Genomic DNA, 22,517 nt, shown 5'->3' with positions numbered 1-22,517 from the left:
CTGTTTCGTTATCAGGACCAGATTCAGAAATGCATGGATGTATATATTCATGTATTTATGCATGTACAAATGTACGCGTGTGTACACATTTACACACATACATTACATTTCTGAATCCAGTCCCGATAACAGAACAGGGCTAATTTTTTTAATATGGTAACAGGTAGTTTGGCGATATTTTGGTAAGGCGATAAAGGTTACTAGCTAGGACTTTTGCAGTGTACAAGGATAAAGTCAAAAGTGTGCGCAATGCCATTTTTGTGGAATTCTGGGATTTTTTTTAAGTGGAAATAGGTCGACGTGTACATGGATACTGTGTATGTGCAATTCTTAAAAACGTGGCAAGCAGTTTGCGATTCTGCACTTTCGCCAAGTTACCATAATCCAAAGATTAACCCAGAACAGTACTGAGTGGAGCATGGGAAAAAGAATAGAAAAAGACAAAACAATAGTTAACCTCATTACAATAACAATAATTGTAACAAAATTTAAAAACTTTAAAATCTAACTAACCTTTTTTTTCATTTTCTGAAAGTCAGTATCGCTGGAATTCTCATCAGCACTTGTGGGTTGAAACTTGCATTCACTATTGGAAGCATAAGTGTCTAAGGAAGAAATGGATGAATATGGATATGGCTTGCTAACAGGTGATTCATTTTCACATAAAGATGTACTGCCCATTGCAGCTGTAGGTAAGTTTTGAATATGTTCTAATAAAGTATCATTTAACTGTATGTCAGCATATCCTTTATCACAAACTGCATCATTAGAATTACTTAAAGCTTTCTGATCATCATAAGTATATTCATTTTCAACTTTGATAGGAATGTCACGAAAATGAAGAAGAGATTCTTGAGCTTTAAGAAAACAAGGATCATTTACTGCAAGCTTTTCAATAGAACATTTAATGTGTTTCAACCTTTCAGCTTGTTTTTCTTCCAGTAATTTCAAACCAGAGACTATGTTTTCTTCTGTACATTTAATTTCCTTATACCGTTTATACTCTTTCTTATACAAATCTAACAATGATAATGTAAAATGAGAACTTAAATTAGAAAAATCTTTAACACTCTTTGTTGCTATTACATCAAGCTCATCTTCAGGGTATTCAAAAACATTTTCAGTTCTCATTTTTTTCAAATCAGAAACAGATTCAATTTCTTCAAAGATATTTACTTTCTGCATCATTCTGTCATTTTTACTCTGTTTAGGTAGCTGGAATACATTAGAAGTAGGAGAGCCCAAAATTTCATCATTAGAGCTTTGCTCTATTTTAACTTTAGATAAAAGTATATCAGAAAAATTCTGTATGTCACAATTAGGAGTAGTAATATTATCAGTTTTAAATTTTCCAAATAAGCAATTAGATAGAGCTCCTACTGAGTTTACAGAATCTAATTTTTGAACTTCATGCACATCCTTAGAACTGAAACATTTACTGTCCATAAAATTAGGCATTCCTTTATCAAGTTTGAACTTTCCAAATAAATTGTGTGAAGTTCCTTCTGAAGTCGTAGAATCCAGTTCTTGAATTCCATGCTCTTTAGACGTTTGTTTGTCAAAACTAGACATAAAAGCTACTGAGGTCATTGCTGGTTTTAAGATATTTTTTACAGATTTTTTGGTATTATTGATTGTAACAGTATCTGGTGAGATAGCACACTTTTCAACCGAGTTCCCTACGTCAAGGTCAGAACTTGTACATTTTGAAGAATGCATGTTTTGAAAAAGTGCATTTCCATGCTCATTAGTTACAGTCTTTAATTGATCCTGACTTTTATTAAAATTAGTAAAATCAACATGTGTATCTGCATGTAATTGTACAAGTTTATTTACTTGACTATTCACAGTAAGACTTTTATTTAAACATGGATTGAAATTACTTTGAAAAGTTTTTGTGCTGCTGCTTTTTTCCTCATTTACAGTATGCAAATCACCACTGTTAAGACTAACTGAGGGTATTAAAGCTTTATTAACTGCAGACAAACTATTTGTCCTATCAAGATTCTGAGGTGCAGTAGGATTATGTTTCATATCTTTATTTTCAACTGAAAGTAATTTTCTTAATTCTGGACTACGCAAAGCTTCTTCTTGGTGTGTCTGTTTAAAACTTATATCTGGCAATTCTTTTGTTAAAATAAAAGAATTAATGAATGTAGTGGTAGTATTTTCATTGGTATTAAGTGACTTATGATGATGAAATTCTTCTTTACTAGCAGGAACAACAGAATTATTTAAAATTTCACGTTTATCTAGGACAGGTTGAATATCACGACCTGAATCTACTAGCAAGACACAGTCATCTTCATCATCTATCAATTCACTTGTTTTGTTAGTTTTTCCTTCTTTCTTTTCCTCGTCACTTGCCAAAGTACTACTTTTTTTAACCACTTTTTCCATTACATCATTAAATTCATTTTCTCGAGAACTTGAAATGTTATGATTACCACTACTTTTAGAATTTTCTGCATTCAAAATATTTGGGTGTGTATGTAAGATGAATTTATTTATCTGATTAGAATACTCAGTGTCATTTAAAATCATACCTGAGCTATTTAGTTCACTTTTTGCTGGATCACTCAAGTGTGAAGCTGTACACCTCAACTCCGTAGTGCTATTTTCTGTAATTATACAATCCAAATTTGAGCCTGTTGGTATTTTATCACATGGAGCAAACTTTTCTTTACCTATTATTATACTGTTTTCACTGTTCTGAAGCTCATTAACTGTCTTAACTTCTTTTAACAAATCTGATTTAACATAATTGTACACTTTCTCAGCAACAAACTCTTTAGGTGACTTGTTCTCAGTTTCTGAAATACATAATTGATTTCTTTGTGAATCACCAGGTTGTGAACTTGTATGCTGAAAATCTGAAGTGCAGTCTTCAAGTATTATGCAGTCTACATCTGAATCTTCTGAAATGTTATCACATGGTGCACAATTTTCTCTTCTTAATGTAGCAGATTCATCAATCCTTTTAAGTTCATGAGCTTTCGTATCAATTTCTGTTATTACATCTGATTTAATGTAACCCGTATGCTGTTTTTTAATGATATTCTCTGCGACAATATCTGATCCATATTGAGCTGAATCACTACGATGTAATGATATATTGTCTTCTGCAACTTCAGCAGTATGCTTCAGTGAATGAGTATCACTTGTAGAAATGTTTAAGGTTGATAGCTCATCATCATCAGATAAATCTATGACTAAAATTTCCTTGTTTTCAGATTTATTACTCTGAGGACTTAATGGAGTATTCAGAGAAAAGACAGACGCTATTTTAATGCCAACAAAAGAAGTATTTGCAGCATGCTCATCTCTGATTGTAGGTAATGAAATTTTTTCGTTGAGCTGTTCAGGATTATTTAATGTTAGTTCTTCATCTGATCTCGACACATCATTCCTTTCTTGGTCTGGATGTTCAGAAAGACAGTTTCTTTGATGATGTGAGGATACTGCACTTAGGTCAAAAATGCTATTGTGCTTTACTTGTTCTTTGTGAGTATTTTCTTCTTCCAAATTTATTGATTTATGTCTGCCAACAGGTTCTGGAGAAGAACATAATGCATGAGCTAAACTATCAATGTAGCTATCTTTTCTCAATAAAACATAACATGATGGTAATAACTCTGTGTTGTTCCAGCTAAGACTTTGTGAATCAGTAAATGTGCTCATGTCTTGTGCAGTATGGTCTTGTAAATTTTCAGAACAAATTTTCTCTTTAGGTGGTGGTATGAAACTTTTTTCACAGTTTTTAAAACTAATTTCACTTATTTCACTTTCATTCTTCATATTACTGAATTCTAAATTTTCACATTTCTGGGTATCGTCTTCATCAGATTCAGAAGTTATGACAATTTGCTCACAGTCAAAATCCGTTTCGTCAGAGTTATTTCCAGATGATAACTCTTCACTTTTCTTTTTCTTCTTTTTCAGTGAAACATTTTCTATTTCCTCATACAGTTTAATTCGCTTGCCCTTCTTGTATTTTATTTTTTTACTCCGTTTTTTTAAAGCCTCATCTTTACTGCGAGGATATTGTGGATCTGGTTGGTGCATCTGGATAAACCTTTCGTATCCACTATCAGATTCAGATGATGATTCTTCAGTGTCTTTATTCTTAAAACTCCGATCAGTTTTAAAATGATTTTTTTCCTTAAAATTTTCATCAATTTTAACACTTTTATGTAATTTCTTGGAAATGGATGATGTACACAATTTTTTATCATTTGGTACTTTACCTGAAACGGATCCATTCTGCTCTAAAGGAAAAGTTCTATCATCACAAGAAACTCTGGACTTTTTTACATTGACTCCTTTGGAAGCTGATTTCAGGTTCAAAATTCTCCAATCTTCATTTGTGCCCAATGTTTTATTTTTAATATGTTTTATACTTTTTTCCTTCAAGTTTGATTTTGAATTACATACATTCTGGCTTTTGCTATCAGATGTTATCTGATGTTTTCCAACTTTATTCAATTTGATATCTGATTGCAATCCCTTTTTATTTAAAGCTAAACATTCTTTCGGTGCTTCCTCTGTAGATTTTACAAAAGACCCCAGATGTGCTCTTTGTTTTGGAATACTTCGATTATGTTTCAAGTACTTCAAATTTTTCCAACACTTTTCCATTAAAGGAAATTTTTTTTCAGGCATAAATGCTCTTTTGAATGTCTTTCTAGAATTAGGTTTACAATTAGAATAAGCAGCAGAAAAAGTATTTTTATCTTCTGGTTCAACACTCATCAGGTCTCTGTCTTTACGAGACTGAATTTTAATATCATTTAACTGAGCAGCAGTAATTGTTTTCCCACTATTACTCATATTTGAATCCATTGCTTTCATTATATTTTGAACATAATCAATATGGTCTGGTAATATATCTGCTTCATTTTCAAAAGTACCTGATATATTGCCAATGTGGGTAATTCGCTTCTTAGCTGAATTTCTCATATTCATATTGAACTCTTCAATTTCCAAGAACCTAAAAAAACAATTTCATATATGTAATTATGTAAATTTGAAATAACTTTTTAAATTATAAACAACCACAATTGGCTTTTACAAAGTAAGTTAACTATGCCATATTAAACAATTTTTCATGAAAAGCAAATCTTTCCAGTTAGGCCCTTTCAACAATTTTACAGCTTAAATTCTATACGTTATATATAATTTAACACATATATCTATACAAATATAGATTGAAAAGAAAAGGATATATATATAACTTAACATAGTGAAAAGTTGAACTCTTAACCATCAGTGTATGTAAGGCTCAATTTTTATACTTTCTGGTTTTGTAATATGGGATTTTTTTCTCTTTTTTTAATACATTTTCTCCATCTACAGTTATTACTATTCACATCTTCAACAACAGTTTTTAAATAATACAAGAATTTTAATTGCATTTTATAGTTTGAAATAAGAGTACTAATGGTTTATAACAAGCCCTGATTTAACGAGAAAAGTGGAAATACTTGGTTGGTTCAATGTTAAATCTATGGGTATATTACTCACTTTTAAAGAGGAAACCACGGATACAGCTAGCAATATTTTTACAATGCATAAAATTTTTGTCAACTTCCATTTCTCCAGCTCAGCTAATCCTTTCTTGGAAAAATTCCTTTAACATTACGAAATCAACCAGGATCGTAAATCCTGTGAAATAGGGATAGTGGCCTTTTTCATCTTGTGGAATGCATGTGCCAGGGCACGATGTAACCCCCCCCCCCCCAAGTTCAAAGGTGAAGAGTGTGTTGAAGGCCAGCTCTCCAAACATAGATTGACAGCTTAGTGTGTTCTGTCTGGCACTGACAAGAAGAAACTGTTGGTTACTGCCAAGTTTGAAAACGCCAAGAAAGCCTAGATAACTTTGGACATTTTCACGGAATTACAGTGGTACCTCCCAATACGGGACACCCAGCAGACCAGAGTTGCATCAGTAACTTCAAGCTACATAATAATTTTATTTCTTCTTTATTTTTCAGATTATGACTATGGTTGTTACTCGTATCAAATTTCTGCCCTAAATCTATCAAGATAAGCTTTTCAGTTCCTACTAATGAATTAAATCATCTTTTCGTTTTAATATTAATCTTTTCCTCTTTAAAGCCTTAAAAGATTACTTATGTGTTATTTTTACATATGTTAATACATTACGTTGGCTTCCCAGTCCTGGCAAGAACTAAGAACAATAAAAATTTTCGCTCTACATTCTGAGATTCCTGTTTAGAAGGTTGCTTACTTATCTCACCACATTTTCTTTCCCACTGGTCTCTGTTTTGGATTACCTTACAACTTGCTGACACTGTTTTCTTTCTTCTACAGAGAACTGTAGCACGAATAACTAATTTCTGAATTCTATGAACGTATAATAAGCCTTTTGATTGCACTACAACTTGTTTTTCCCCCGACTGAAAAGCAGTTTTCAAAAGAGAGGGATTACCTTTTCATTTTGTTGTTCGCTTGTCACAGAACTACCTTTAACTGAGCACAAATTTCCTTTTGAAACCTCAGAAGATTATTAATAAAGAGTATTTCTATCTATTTCTCTACTTCTATCTTATTTTTGAAAATTTTTTCAAAAGGACAGGGAGCAACAGAATTGTCCCTTAAATAGATGTGTCCTTTACTACTGAAATTTCAAAATGAGAGAGAACAGCATAAAATTCTCCTTTCAACTTCTAACTATAAAGCGCATCCCCAAAAACACTGGACTTGCAAACATCCAGGATCGAATTTTTACCATAGAATTCTACAAGTATTATCCAGTCTATGGACCAAGGGGTGTTGAAGTTATCGTAAAATACTATTTGGGCTAAAAACAAAAAGCAATGAATTAAGTACAAATAAACCAGGAAGCATATTAAGATCAAGCAACGTAACCATTTTATTAGCGCATGCTACACTCGGCTTAAAAAAACTAGAGAGAGTAAAAACATGAGTTGAGTAGTAGCTTGTCTGATACAAAGTTGAATAGTAGCTTGTCTGATACAAAGTTGTTACTACAATACTTCCTCCACAAGCTACAACTTATTTAAGATTAAGTTAACATTCATTAACAAGACTATTAAATGAAAACAGTCCTAACAAGGTACACAGTTCTTTGAACCTAACACTAGGCAATGGTTTAGTCATGATGTCTGCTAAATGCATTTTACCAGGAATATGCTTGATGAACAATTCACCATCAATAAATTTTTCTCGCACAAAGTGATAACGGACATCTATGTGCTTGGACCATTTATGGTATTCAGGATTCTTGGCAAGTTTCACAGCACTAGCATTATCTACCAGAAGAGCGGGAGTTTCGATATTTGTTATGTTGCTGAGCAGATGTTTCAGCCAAATTAGTTCTTTAGCACTCTCACTCGCAGCAACATATTCGGCCTCTGTAGTAGATAAAACCACACTCTTCTGCTTTTGGCTCATCCACGAGAGGGCTCCACATGAAAATTTAGAGACCATTCCAGTTCTTGAGCGTCTTGTTTTTAAATTACCTGCATAATCAGCATCACTGTGTACTTCAAGCTCATTGGGATGACACTTTGCTTGATATAACAAGCCAAAATCTACAATTCCTTTTAGATATTTAAAGATTCGCTTTACAGCACACCAATCTGAGGTCCTGGGATTTTCAAGATTTTCAGAAACAATACTTATAGCATAAGCTAAATCAGGTCTTGTAGCAGTTGCAAGGTACATCAGACTGCCGACCACCTGGTGATAAGGGACTTCTTTCCCTATCAGTTTGTTTTCTGTGTCATCAAAAATAAAGCTTTTGTCACTTGGAGTTGAAACTGGATTGGCGGAATCTACATGAAATTTTGAGAGAACTTTTTTTAAATAAGCACACTGATTCACAAAAATTGAACCATCATTCAATCTTGTTAAGTTCATACCTAGAAATTGATTTAATGAACCCCTCGTGATCTGAAAAGCATGATCAAGTTGACTCATAAACTCCTCCACTTCAACTTTGTCTGTCCCAGCAGCAAGGCCATCATCTACATAGATAACAACAAGGAGTTTCTTGTCAGTTCTGTGTCTGATAAACAAGCAGGGATCAGCTGTACTAACTTCCGGTACCTGGTCTTTCATAAAATTCACAAAACACTGATTCCAGCAACGGGATGCTTGTTTAAGTCCATATAAACTTTTGTGCAATTTACAGACTTTCCCACTATTATCATTGAAGCCTTCTGGTTGTGTCATGAACACTTCCTCATTAAGGGTTCCATACAAGAATGCAGTCTTTACATCAAACTGCTGCATGTACAAATTTTCTTTTGCCACCACAGCAAGAACAGCTCTCACAGTGTCATATCTTGCAACAGGGCTGAATGTCTTGTCGTAGTCAAAGCCTGCTTTTTGGGCATAACCCTTGGCCACAAGACGAGCTTTGTGTCGCTCCACAGTACCATCTGGATTAAATTTCTTCCTCAGTACCCATCGACAGTTGATAACTTTGGAACCTTTGGGTCTCTCAACAAGTTCCCATGTTTCATTTTCATGAAGGGCTTTTATTTCTTCTTTCACGGCTTCTAGCCACAAGTCACTTTCACTTGAGGAAAGAGCTTCAAAATATGTGGATGGATTTTCACTGTTTTCAAATTCTTCTACTGCAGCTATGTTTGCCATCAGATATTCTCCAGATTTCATCCATGCAGGAGGGCTTTGGTTTCTTTCAGATTTTGAGACAGGCTTTTGTTCTTCAGATGAATTGTTCTTCACTCCGAATTTCTTCATACCTTTTATTTAAGTCACCTCCACTGTCACAGGAGTGGTGCACAAACGTTCTGGTTTGAAGTCAACATCTCGAGATTGTATGATTTTCTTCTGAGAGGGCAGATAGATCTTATAACCATCTTTCTTGTTTACATACCCCACAAAATGACCACGAATACTTTTGTCATCAAATTTACGTCTGAAGATCTTTGGTATATGTGCATAGCATTCAGTTTCAAATACTTTCAGGTGGTCAAGTTTAGTTTTTGGCTCACCAGTCCAAAGCTTATGAGGACTTTTACTTTCATCTGGGGATAAACCAGTGTGATTTAGCATACACTGCGGTTTCACATGCGTTGGCCCAAAGTGACCGAGGCAATGCACTTGTTGCATGCATAGAACGAGCTAGTTCAACAATTGTTCGGTTTTCCCTCTCTGCTGCACCATTCTGCTCTGGTCAGTATGGTACACTGAGAGTTCGTGCTACACCTTTTTCAGCAAGTATCTTTTGAACTTCACCACAGTCAAATTCTCCTCCTCCATCACAATGGAAACTTTTCACAACATGACCAAGATTAGCGGCTTCATTGAGAAACGTACGTAGACAACAACTAACGTCACTTTTCTATTTCAAAAAGAAGATTTTACGATATTTGCTATAGTCATCTTTAAAGCAAACATAATATCTTGCACTACTAAAGGAGCCCACAGACATAGGGCCATTGACATCAGCATTAATGATTTCACCAGTTGACATCGCTCTATACGGATGTGACTTGAAGGGTTTTCGATGAGCTTTTCCCAGAGCACTATCACAAAATTCACTTGTTACTGCATGACTTACGGATATGCCCATATCAGTTAGCAGTTTTCGAACGTGTCGCTTATTTTGGTGACCAAGGCAAGGCGTTCATGCCATAGCTGCAAAGATTCAGTTTCGGAAGCAATACTTATCTCAGCTGGACTTGCTGGGATAACAACCGTCATAGATATAATGTATGTGCCATCTCTCCAGGATCCAACTGCAACAAGTTCTTCATTACGAAAAAATTCAGCATACCTTTCAGTCATTTTTACTTCAACTCCGTGCTTGGCAGCCTGTTGTACAGAGAATAGATGCCGTTTCACATCAGGTACACACCAGATATTTTCCATGTGAGCATCATACCATTTACCTTGAATACAAACTTCAATGTTTATTCTGCCAGATCCATATGCATAGATCTTGTTATTATCAGCAAGTGATACCTCAACTGACACAGGAAAATGTCTGTAAAAAGTAAAGTACTTTTTGTTAGCAGTCATGTGGTGTGAAGCACCAAAATCACAGACCCAAACATCAGGGTGTGTTTTGTTTGTACTAGCAGCAAATGCACCTTTAGTATGCTATGATACATTTAACTTTCTCTTAGGGCAGTCCTTACAAAGATGTGTATTCGAACCACACTTAAAACAGTTCTTTTGCTTGAAATTACTAGATTTATTACCTACAGTACTTTCAGGAAGTCTTTCCTCATTTTTCACAGTTTTTTGCTTAAAACCAGGCACACAAGCTGCAAATGCACCATAATTCACAGCAGCATTAGATTTAACATGTTGTTCAACTGTACACAATTTTTCAACAAGATTCTTGGTTGTTCATTTATAAGAGTCTAGAGACTCCCAAACATTGCTGAATTCTTGGAATTCTGGAACCACAGTAAGCAATATTTTGCCATGCAGTAATTCTTCTGGAATATTACTTGATCCACTACGATTTAATTCACCATTCATATCCATGTAGATTCTTTCAACTTTAGCTGCATGTGTAGCAACATTGTCATTAGGATCTCCACCGACTTGAAAAAATTGTGTCATCAATAAATTAAGTCTCTGAATACTGCTTTGCTCAAAAACACTAATTAATTTGTCCCAAATGTCCTCTGCATTCGAGTACGTCATCACTAAATCCGCTACAGAAGCGTTCAACATACTTGCAATAAGCCCGGCTGCCTTAGCGCTATCACGCCTCCATTCAACCACCTTTTTTACGTGCTCCTCCGCACTAACATCACCGTTTACAGCGACCAGACAAATTTTAGTTCCATCAATAGTTGATGTGAGATCATATTGTTCAAAGTGCATTTTCATTTGCCACTTCCACTTGCTCCAATTTTCCGCACCTTCTAGTTTATCAGTTTGTACTTTCAAATCCATAGCGTATCACTGTTAGGCTAGCACGCGGTTCACTTCGCTTTTCAAAAAATTTTAGCAGATATTAAATTCCCGCAGATTTAAAACACGCTGAGCCCATAACCTGTTGAAGTTAACGTAAAATACTATCTGGGCTAAAAACAAAAAGTAATGAATAAAATACAAATAAACCAGGAAGCATATTAAGATCAAGCAACGCAACCGTTTTATTAGCGCATGCTACAGTCGGCTTAAATAAACTAGAGAGAGTAAAAACATGAGTTGAGTAGTAGCTTGTCTGATACAGAGTTGTTACTACAATAAGGGGTTATCAGAACTTTTAAATCAAACTTACGTAAACATTTGATTTTCACGTTTCTCGATAGAAGAGAAAACAAGTGAATAACTTCAAATGCTAATGTACAAGTATTCGAAGTGATATGTTTAATGAAAGATGCAAGGGAAAATGTTATATCAAAAATGTTAATTATCACTTGCTTCTGTAAGGCTGGATTGCACATTTCTCAAGAAAAGCAAATTGCTAAGGAAGAAGAAGTAGATGCCTTGGAAAATTTAGAAATGAGTAGAGAAGAATTTGCAAAGTCTGTGTGGCCACCAATGTTATGACTCCCGAGATGCCTACTACTGAGGACACTGTAATTGAAATTCAAACTAAAGCAGATGAAAAAAAATAATGGAAGTGAAAGATGTGGAGAATTTCAAGTTGAATCACCTCGAACATACTCAGTTGGCTTTTGAGTGAGCAGAAAAACTTCAAACTTATTTTCAAAGCCAGGGGTGCTAATGACGATGTGTTTTGGCTCCATGAGTCTTCTCTGCAGAATAATAACACAAAGAGACAATAAGAGAGTTGAAAGCAAATTAACCAACTTCTTTTGTAATGTAAATAAATTAATTAATTAAGGATATATAATACGGTAAATATGTACGACTTTTAATTATTTTTTCCACGAGCCTGTATTTTAGAAGCATTCAGTTATAATTAGCAAATACCGCGGTTCCTTCGCAATCGTTATAAGCAAGTTCCACTGTATATGACTTAAGCGAGCATAATTCGTAAGTTAAAAACTGCAGATAATACAGTCAAAAGTCATTAATCCGGACTCGTCGGGACTTCAGCGATTCCGGATTATAGATCATCAGTTTAAAACTGGTAAGATGGCATGCAGAAATTATAAAATTAAAAATATGAAACCGTAATTTATGAAACAAAGAACAATTATGATCTAAAGGGTATCAAAATTTACAAAAAAAAAAAAAAAAAGCTTAATATTTATTTGTTAACTTTATTAAGCATTTCTTTCAATGTAAGTTGTTTAAGTTGCTTCATTTTATGTGATAATACTTTCTCTTTAATTCTATAAACAGACATAATTTCTTGTTCAGTTACAAAGTTCCGCTGTTCAAGTCCTATTATTGCTGTGTCGAGAATACCGTCTAATTTGTCAATCGAAATTTTTTCGTTTTCAATAACCTCTGTGTCACTTTCTTCACTATCGGAAGTGAATTATAATGACGAGGGATTTGATTTAAATCATATCAAAAACGGAGTACATCGAGATGAAATACTACATTTAGTAAGGAATTATAAGCCAAATAAAATAAAAATATCTGCCCTGAAGATAAGGATAGTGCTGACAGATCAACTTCCAATTCATTGCGCGCCACAGTGTTAAAGATAAACAAAGTTTAGATAAATAAATGTTAAAGTTTAGATAAACAAAGGATATGCCTTTATCCATTTTTCGCAGCAATTCCACTTTTTGTTTAATGGACTTCGAAACATACTTTCACTTTGTAGATCCTTTACATATTAGTAAATATATATCAGAAATTCTATTTGACATAATCGAAAGTTCAAGCTTACTTTCATAAAATTGCTCTAACAGTCTGCAAAAAATAATAAGCCAGATCCAATTCGAAGATTAAGGAACAACGCAATCTGCAACATTAACTGAATTAGACAACTTTAGCTTAGCTTATACCGTCCGTTATACATTAAACGCGCATGCGTAAACATATGCGCATGCACACACGCATATTCGCAGCCGTAAAGGTTTTACGCGCATGCGTCAAGTGCAGAAAGTTGTAGCTTTGATGTCCGGATTATGGGTGTCCGAATTAACGACTTTTGACTGTATTTTTTAATTTCAGATGAATATAATTTTTAACAAATTTTCTACAAAAAATTTTAAAGAAATTCCATAATAAAATCTCGGATATATATTTGTTAAAAAAAATTTCAGGTCATATATACAAAAAACAGAAATATTTAAAATGACCAAAAGTTTTAGTTGTTTATAAATATTACAATTGTTTAAACTGTCTTTAAAAATAAAATTTGTTGTGTATTTGAAATAAAGTTTGTTGTTAATATAATTGTTTATACTGTTATTTTTACTCATTATGCAAAGTTTTTTTGCATGTGATAAACTCTGAAGCATAGCCCCAAATGTTATCCAGCCTTTCTTTCTTTGAGTAACACGCAGCAGTTTTCTAGGTTCCTTTATTACAGGATTTGGTGGTATGGCTGGCAAAAGACCCTTCTACAACATGAATGCAGCCATAAAAGTGTCAGTGGTAAGTTCCGATGAACAAATTCAAAGCTTTTAAGCAAATTCATCACAATGAAATGGGCTTTATAGAGTGATCTATCATCGAAATAATGAACATTATGACAATTTTACCCTGCATAGCGAAAGAACAAAATTCATACTGAAAGGAAAAATATCTTCATCCATGATTTTCAGATGAACTGCAGCAGCAGACCAACTTGACAATCATGATGAAATCACGAGCCATACACAGAGGGTTAATTAACATACTTATAATTTCTTTTTTATAATGTACTTCTAAAAGAAAAGCTAATATTTTCTAATCAATATACAGAAATTAACTATATTCATAGAAAATACAAATAATATATCCATACTATAATTATCCAATAAATAAAGTTCATTTAAGAATCAGCGTAAGCAGTCTAAAAAAATAATGTGGAATAAGCTTTGTTTTCAACTTTATTTCTTTTTTAAGAATAGAAATTTTTTTTAAACCAATTACAGCACTTCTGATCCTACACTTTAATGGTATGAACAAAAACTGGTACTCTTCAGTTATCAGATTAAGATTCAAAAACGTATATAATGTAAAATACGATGGCTATGCTCAGAAATAATTGGCAACCTAAAATTGACTATTCTAAATTTTATCTTCTCCCCCTAAGTTTACAATTTCTCCCACATTCGAAATCTTTCCAAATTACATAACACTGCTTGAAAAAAGTAACTAAAAGTAAAATTAACCAATCATGGCATAGATTCACATATGCACCCATGCAGCATAAATTCTGCTTTGCAAGGAACTATATTCCCTTTTTCCCCCAACATCTGCCATGCAAACATCTCACACTGCTTTCCTGCTTCTGTCATATTTTAAAAATTAGTCTACATAAAAATTTATTACATTTAACGATGACTGAAAAATAATTTGTCTGCCAAAGAGATGATTTGACATGTGTAAAAATAAAGATGGTAATTCTTCAATTCAGTTTTGTTATCTACTCCATCAAGCCTTCACCCTCAGCCATGTCTACAGCCAAAGGTTAAAGTACCAGATTCATGACTACACTCTTAAATATTACATATATATATATTGGCAGTTGGCACATGAGTGAAGCTTTGCAATCCAAGGACGACACAGAAAAATTTTAATTTATAGCTCTATATTTTTATTTAATTGAAAGGCATATTATCACTCTTTAATAAGTAAGATTAAATCCAATGAGTCATAGTATTCTAACAAAAGGAGGCAGATGAGGGCAGCAGCATACATCTTAACAGCAGTAAAAGCAGAAGCGATCTCTAGCAAAATAGCACGAGTTCTCTATTTATAGGAGCGGTTACGTAATAGGCTCGAATGTTCTCGAAAGTACTGGTCTCGAGGGAAGATCTTGAAATTGTGGAAAGTTAATTAAAGGTTGCTTGTTCGCATAGAGCAAAGCCATTGTGTTTTTTTATATTTTACATATACAGTCAAAAGTCGTTAATCCAGACTCGTCGGGACTTCGGTGATTCCGGATTATAGATCATCAGTTTAAAACTGGTAAGATGGCATGCAGAAATTATAAAATTAAAAATATGAAACCGTAATTTATGAAACAAAGAACAATTATGATCTAAAGGGTATCAAAATTTACAAAAAAAAAAAAAAAAAAAAAAAAAAAAAAAAAAAAAGCTTAATATTTATTTGTTAACTTTATTAAGCATTTCTTTCAATGTAAGTTGTTTAAGTTGCTTCATTTTATGTGATAATACTTTCTCTTTAATTCTATAAACAGACATAATTTCTTGTTCAGTTACAAAGTTCCGCTGTTCAAGTCCTATTATTGCTGTGTCGAGAATACCGTCTAATTTGTCAAACGAAATTTTTTCGTTTTCAATAACCTCTGTGTCACTTTCTTCACTATCGGAAGCGAATTATAATGACGAGGGATTTGATTTAAATCATATCAAAAACGGAGTACATCGAGATGAAATACTACATTTAGTAAGGAATTATCAGCCAAATAAAATAAAAACATCTGCCCTGAAGATAAGGATAGTGCTGACAGATCAACTTCCAATTCACTGCACGCCGCGGCGTACTAGTAATCCTCATTGCTCAAGAGCTTTAAAGCAGACTTAGAAAGTTTATAAATAGGGCCTTTTTTTTAATAACAGCAATAAAGAAAATGCCAGAAATAATGATTTTTACATTATATACAATAACTTCAGTAATTACACTACTTACAAATCTTTTAACTGACAGTCATACAACATATACTGCTTTTTAAGGTTTATGAATAAATTTTGATAACTGTACTTCCACACAAACATTAGTGCCAGAAATAAGCAAATTCAGCTATTGACAATATAGTGTGCAATGGACACATGTTGGAATTCTGCTTTGTAGTGTTTAAAGTGAATGTTGTTTCTGAGAGTGATCACTTTTCAGTAGTTATGGCTCAAAGGCATTATATTTAAGTGAAGGTGAAAAGTGGCGAATAATGGATAGAATCAAGGAAGGTCAAAACAAATGGAGGTCATTCAAAATTTTAATATTTCTAAATGTCATATCAAGAATTTTGAGCCACTTTTTAAGCCCTGGATCAGTTGATAGACAGTGTGAACAAAGGTAACAACTGCATCAGAAAATTTTTTCTGTCATTGTCAGATCAAAGAAACCATGAAATGACTACAAAAGATTCGTTTCACACCTTCAGGCTGCGACATGAACTTGAATAAGCCATTCCAGTGCTCAGTAAAGGCTTAAAGATGTTGTATTGTATGCTAGAAAACCAATGATTTGTGTCCCACTCACACCAGCTTCCACTGGAGCTCCTTTTAATTGGTGCCATCGTCATATTTAATGGAGCCAAGATGACTGGGGCCGAGTATTGTTTACTGATTAGTCACGATATAGTCTGAATAGTGATTAAGGAACAAGCAACTTGCCTTCCCCTGCACATGAAATGTTTCCACAAATGCAGTTTAATGGCTTGAGGAGAAATCGTGCAGCTATTCGCACAGAGTTTTTGTTGATGAATAATAATGTTCGATCTCATCCAGCACATGCAGTGTCAGAATGCTTGCAAAATATTACTTCAATGGATTGCAAACCTTATTCTCCCAACCTGAATCTAATTCAGCATGTGTGGGATGCCTCAGGGTGGCAAATTTCATCACGCCAAATTTCTCCCCAAACCTTCCAAGTGCACTTTGTGGTGCAGTAATGTGCAATTCTATAAGACTTGATCAAAACTTTGGTAAAAATCTATGAAATCTATGTGTAAGGTATACATATTTGTCTGAGGTCACCATTCACATTAAAAACAAAATTTTTTCTACAAGTAGGTGACTTAATTTTTCCATCATTTTCCAGTTTCCATAAATTTGGGTTTAATTTCAATAGTTTGCAAATAATCAATTGTAAAATATTGTAATTTATTTTAACTAATACTTCTGTATAAATTTCGATTAATAATTTTTCATTAAGTATCAGTTTTATTTCTATCATTATCCTTTAATTTTGATGACCAGTGTATATACATACACACGTGCATACATTTCTGAATCTCGTCCTTATAACATAAGAGTACTCAAGAACTATTTACAACTACAAAAGATTATGATGTTGTTAGATCCGAAAACAAAACATATATAAGTACCCAAAATGCATCTGCATCTTATTTAAAGAACACTGCAGTTCAACAGCGCTTAATGAAATTCAGTTTTTATTCATAATATATTTAAACATGGAATGAATCAAAAGTTGGGCATATAATTTATCCACAAGTCAACTGAGAACACGTATGAAAATTAACGATTGTATACATCATCAAATATCAATAACACGATTGTATACATCATTAAATATCAATAAATTTAATGTATACAATCGTGTTATTGAGACCAGATTCAGAAACGTGTATGTGTGTATACACACTAATCTGGTCCCGATAATGGAAAAGTACTGATGTTTTTTTATCATGTTAATAATAGAGAATTTAAAACGTTTACTTCTTGTAATAATTAACTGATTTGCCCCCACATGGCACATGACTTCAAAAATATTCTAAACTGACTTAAATTCACTTTAATAATATATGATTCAAGTTGCTGAACTATTTACAGCATGACTGATTGAAGACATAGTAATGTTTTATGGCCAGTTTCTGCAATTAATTATAGCAGAGAAGAAAAGGTTTATTGTTAAAATATTACACATTTATTATCAAAGTAACATATACATTGACTATAAAATGAATAATGTAAACACAATCAAAGTAATATATACATTAACTACAAAATGAATATTGTAAACACAATCAAAGTAGTACGGTATATACATTAACTATAAAATGAATAATGTAAACACAATTATGTAGATACACTTAGCAGTGTACCATTTATTATTGATGTAAAACAATATTAAATACAAATATTTAGTGACTAAAACTGACTCTTCATAGAAATGTTCTGTATTATGTCTACAACAGATTCAGATAATTCACATCAAATAAAAATTAATATGAAAGATTACACTAAAGTTCATTATGGTTGGAAGAATGGGATTTGGATATTTTAAGTTTCATTAACACATGATAATGCTGCTCTTATAGCTTTTCTTAAGAATACATAGTCATAATTTTCTTTGATAATTGGTAATCACTAATTTTTCTAGAGCTGCTGGATGTTTCTAAAAAGAGACAACTCAAATTCTGGCCTTACTTTTTCTCCTCACTTGACTGAATATCTATACATATTACTTTGAGGAGTAATAAAAATTAATAATGCAGGATATTTTGTCTCTTCACAGCCATTATGGAATTTTGAGATCAAAACCCACAGCTCATCAACATGTTCCTCTTGTAAAATTTCACGAGAGATCTCTTCAACCAGAAATTTGCAAAATTCTGCTTGGAATTTACCAATGGCACTATCCCTAAACTCAATTCCTGCTTTATTTAACACAACTGAAAATTTCTATAGAGGAAAAAATGTAACATTTATCCTTTTTTTTAAACTTGATACTGGATTCTACAGTTCAAACAAGCATATTAAATAAAACAGCCATCTGGTTTGTATATGCTTCAGAATCTCTCACCTTTTTATCATACAGAAGTTAAAAATTCTAGCATCTTTCATCTTTTCTCTTTCTGTTCTACTAAATAACTGACAATATTTTAATGAATTTCATCCACTTTCACTCGCAGGGAAATTTGCATTTTTCTCTGCAACTACAATGAATTATGGTATAAACAACCAATCACAAATAATTTAGGTTGTACGGTATATTATGTTTGCTCTGTCTGATCATATAAGGGACACTGCTGGAATTTAAGAGCATTTACTGTAACTTTACCAATATTCAGCCCTTTTGCTTCTACCGCTAAAAAAACTCTAGAGCAGATGGCAAATTTTCATCAAAGAAAATATCTACAAGAAGATGTAATTTGTCATATATATCAAATACTGAATCGTGAATACATAAATGAAAATACTGATGGCCCTGGATTGCAAATTTTTAAGTATTGGATAGCATTTCCCCTCCCCCTTAACAATGGGTCCACGTACTCCGCACAACTAAAAAGCAGATTATGCTCTAAGATAAATAATATTATTAAATTTTCAGTACGTAACACGTTATTATTTGGTAAACTGAAACAGCTTTGATATCTCCAATTCGCTGCACTGAAACTTTATGCTTCGTATGTGTTTTAGCTTCACCGTGCGCGGCATTTCCTTTTCCACGACGGGAAATATACACAACTAAAAATATATGCTTTTTCCTTTGTTGACTTCGAAATGAATTAGAATTTTCTGAATAGCATTCATCAAAGCTCCAATAATATTTCAGAATACTTACTTAATTACCAAATAATAAAATTAATTAGTTAATAATCAACCTTCATTTCATTTCGCTTTGATGGAACGCAGTAAAAACAATTATTTCTATTCACTTCATTTCAACTTCTGGATTGGCATGGATGTAATATTTTGACAGAGCTTGGTTTTGCGCTGTTCTTCGCCTCGCTAAAGAACGTTTTGGTCAAAGAACGTCTATGTACATACAATACAATACATATTCTTTGTTTTTGCCTCACGTAGGTGAAAAGGACAACGTGACTAATCACATCGGCCATTCAGCTACGTTCTGTAGTTTCAAGGACAAATACTACACAGAACTGCGTCGGAAGTGCATTTCGAATACCAATACCGATTTACTGATTTAGCACGCTAACGCGACGTTAACACTTCTGTTGAAATACAGCCGTAACCGGCACATGATTAGATGGTGGCATATCGGTGACTAGCGTCTACATCCCAAAACGGCAGCCTATGAGAGAGGCGATTCTATTATTTTCATCGGGGAGTTAGAATGGTTTTCTGAGGAATGCAACGGCAGTTGACTATATGTTTGCTTACATTTGGAAGTTCAAAAAATTGCTAAGGTGGATTGCCTTAGCTTCTACGGTTACTTACAGGGAAATAGGCAGTTTTTTCGGTTTCTTGACAGAGGGCAAATAGACAATTTACCTTTATAATCTGCGTTTATCTATTTAAACTTCAGAAGATTTAAGATGAAGCGAATATATTTAACACAACGGAACACAATCTTAAGACTTATAAATCTTTTAAAAGACAACAGCAAATTTTTAAACATTACTGTAAAAAATATCTTCTCTTCTAATTATAATAAATAATGAGATAATGCATGGATGAATTGTTAATTATATGATAACTATGCATTTATAAAAAGTTTTTAATAATGAACTATAAATAATATTGGTACTTTTCCGTTTCGCCGGCGCAAATCTCTCCAAGCAGACTTTATTGGCGACAACACATAGCATACACATATAAAATGTTAACAAATGTTGGTTCTAAGAATCTTTTATTTTGAGGGCATAAATATTTTAATATCGTTTAAATTTTATAAAAAGCCAATAAATAAAGACAATAAATTTGTAAAAAGTCATTAATTTAAGAATTTACTATGCTTTCATGGTACAACGTGCTGATTCACGTGACCCCAAGTGATCTCATCTCACGTAAACTACGCTACAAAAACCTAATTCTCTCAGTAATTATCTACATTAATTTCAAGTTAAATCTTAATTTGGAATACAAGTTTAAATGCAGGAATTATATCAATTCGTACGAATAGCTTACTCAGAAATTATGTAAAACCGCAGAGCTTTACTTCGCTAGTGCATTCTTATTAGATTTGATGAATTTAACCCTTGACTTTGCCTTTTCTATATTTTTGCCTTCGGGTGAGCGGTGTGATTGCACCCTAGTCGACTTAATTAGCTCGAATGGCCTTAGGACACAAAACTGAACTCTCTGGTAAAAATTCTATTTAATTGTATGCTAGTAGTGAAAGAAACAATCTATTTGATAAGAAATGGCTGCGACTTGTTTTGAAATGAGGCGTAAAAGGTTACCAGCGAGGATATTCCGTTTGGCATCAGTTGTACCATTATTGGCGACTTATCACCTGTGCCGGCAAAACGGAAAAGTACCATAATATTTTTAATTATCGATGTATTGTTTTTTAAAAGATTAAGCTTGCGTTCCGTTGTGTTAAATATATTCACTTCATCTTAAATCTTCTGAAGTTTAAACAGATAAACACGGATTTATAAAGGTAAATTATCTATTTGCCCTCTATCAGCAAACCAAAAAATCTGACTAATATTTCCCTGAAAGTAACCGCAGAAACTAAGGCAATCCACCTTTGCAATTTTCTGAACTTCCTAATGTAAGCAAACATCATGCACTGCCGTTGGCATTCCTCAGAAAACCATTCTAACTTCCCTACTCCCCGATGAAAATAATAGAATCGCCTCTCTCATAGGCTGCCGTTTTGGGATGTAGACGCTAGTCATATCGGTGAAAGTTGGATTCCGAAAAATGGAAGCGATGCAGAGGTGCCGAGCTCATTACCATGATGGAGTTTGGTTTGTGGTTGGCATACAAATGATATTTTCTAAAGAATGATCTACTTCTAATAAAACACATTATAGTATAGTATTATATAAAAAGAAAACTTTATTAAAGAAAATTAGTCATAAGAAATCTTACCGAATTCTACAAAACCATAACACACTCTAGATGCCAGACACATTTTTAACTCTTTCTTTTTAAAATTAATATCAATGTTGCCAAATTATTAAAACTTAAAATTATACTTTATAAACAAATACTATCAATTTCTCCCTTATTCGAGTTTAATGATATAATTTCAATCAGTCAATCATGTCCATACTTTAATAGTTCATCTTTCAATTTTACCCTAGGTAGACATTTTGTTAAAATAGCTGCTTCTTGATTTTGTGAACACACAAACTGAGGAATAATTTGATTCAATTCATATTCATCTTTCACAAAGAAATATTTTCGATTAATTAGCCTTGAACTACAACTTTGTTTTGTTATTTTTATCCAATTTATTAATGCTTGACTGTCTGTCTGTCTAAGAACCTAAATAATTTTACTTTCATCATTGGAATAATACCAGCATGAGTATATCTTAACATGTTTATAAAGAATATCAACTTGCTTTCTTTGGTTAAAAATTGAGAAATTGTTATAATAGTAATAATAATAAGAAGAAGAATTGGAACCAGTGGGTGAAGTTAAGAAAAATATGTTATCTATGTTTATGTAGTAAATTGATGTGTAATTGTAGGTATTGCATTGTTAATATCTATAGCAGATGAGACTTGAATATTAGTGTAGAATGTTTAAATGTAGATTTTTTTTTTCCCTTTTTCTCATTGATCGCAAACAGTTGCTAGATTTTGGTTTTCAGATTGAAGATTAATTTGTAAACAGGAATCTTACGATGGGGGTGTCGTATCTGGCAACTGGCGATTAACAAAGCGTGCTTGGCACGTGTAGCCTCTTCTCCAAGGAGGGTTACTGTATTCTGGGAGAGTTGCATGATAACCTCAGAAGAGGAAGGTAGTAGTAGATTTCGCTATACTGTAGGAGCAACGTACTGCTCTGAGTTTACTATTATGCTTTGAATGTTATTTTTCATAA

At 33.2% G+C, this 22,517-nt stretch overlaps 1 protein-coding gene across 3 annotated transcripts in view; it reads right to left on the bottom strand.

Moving 5' to 3' along the window:
- LOC118203220 (uncharacterized) overlaps window positions 1-22,517 on the bottom strand; it is a 90,448-nt gene that overhangs the window by 32,739 nt on the left and 35,192 nt on the right. For 2 of the 3 annotated variants that reach the window (XM_085810780.1, XM_085810782.1), the window contains exon 2: window positions 514-4,990. In XM_085810780.1, the coding sequence (XP_085666906.1) occupies window positions 514-4,990 (4,477 nt within the window). Of the gene's footprint in view, window positions 1-513; window positions 4,991-19,332; window positions 19,760-22,517 lie in introns of those variants that run through there. The other variant, XM_085810781.1, reaches the window with a different exon arrangement.

The sequence above is a fragment of the Stegodyphus dumicola genome, chromosome 2 (assembly GCF_044657685.1).
Source record: "Stegodyphus dumicola isolate Sdum_Otavi_A_Nest chromosome 2, ASM4465768v1".
NCBI lineage: Eukaryota > Metazoa > Arthropoda > Arachnida > Araneae > Eresidae > Stegodyphus > Stegodyphus dumicola.
The sequence above is the reverse complement of the archived record's forward strand: the minus strand, read 5'-3'. Positions and strand labels throughout refer to the sequence as shown.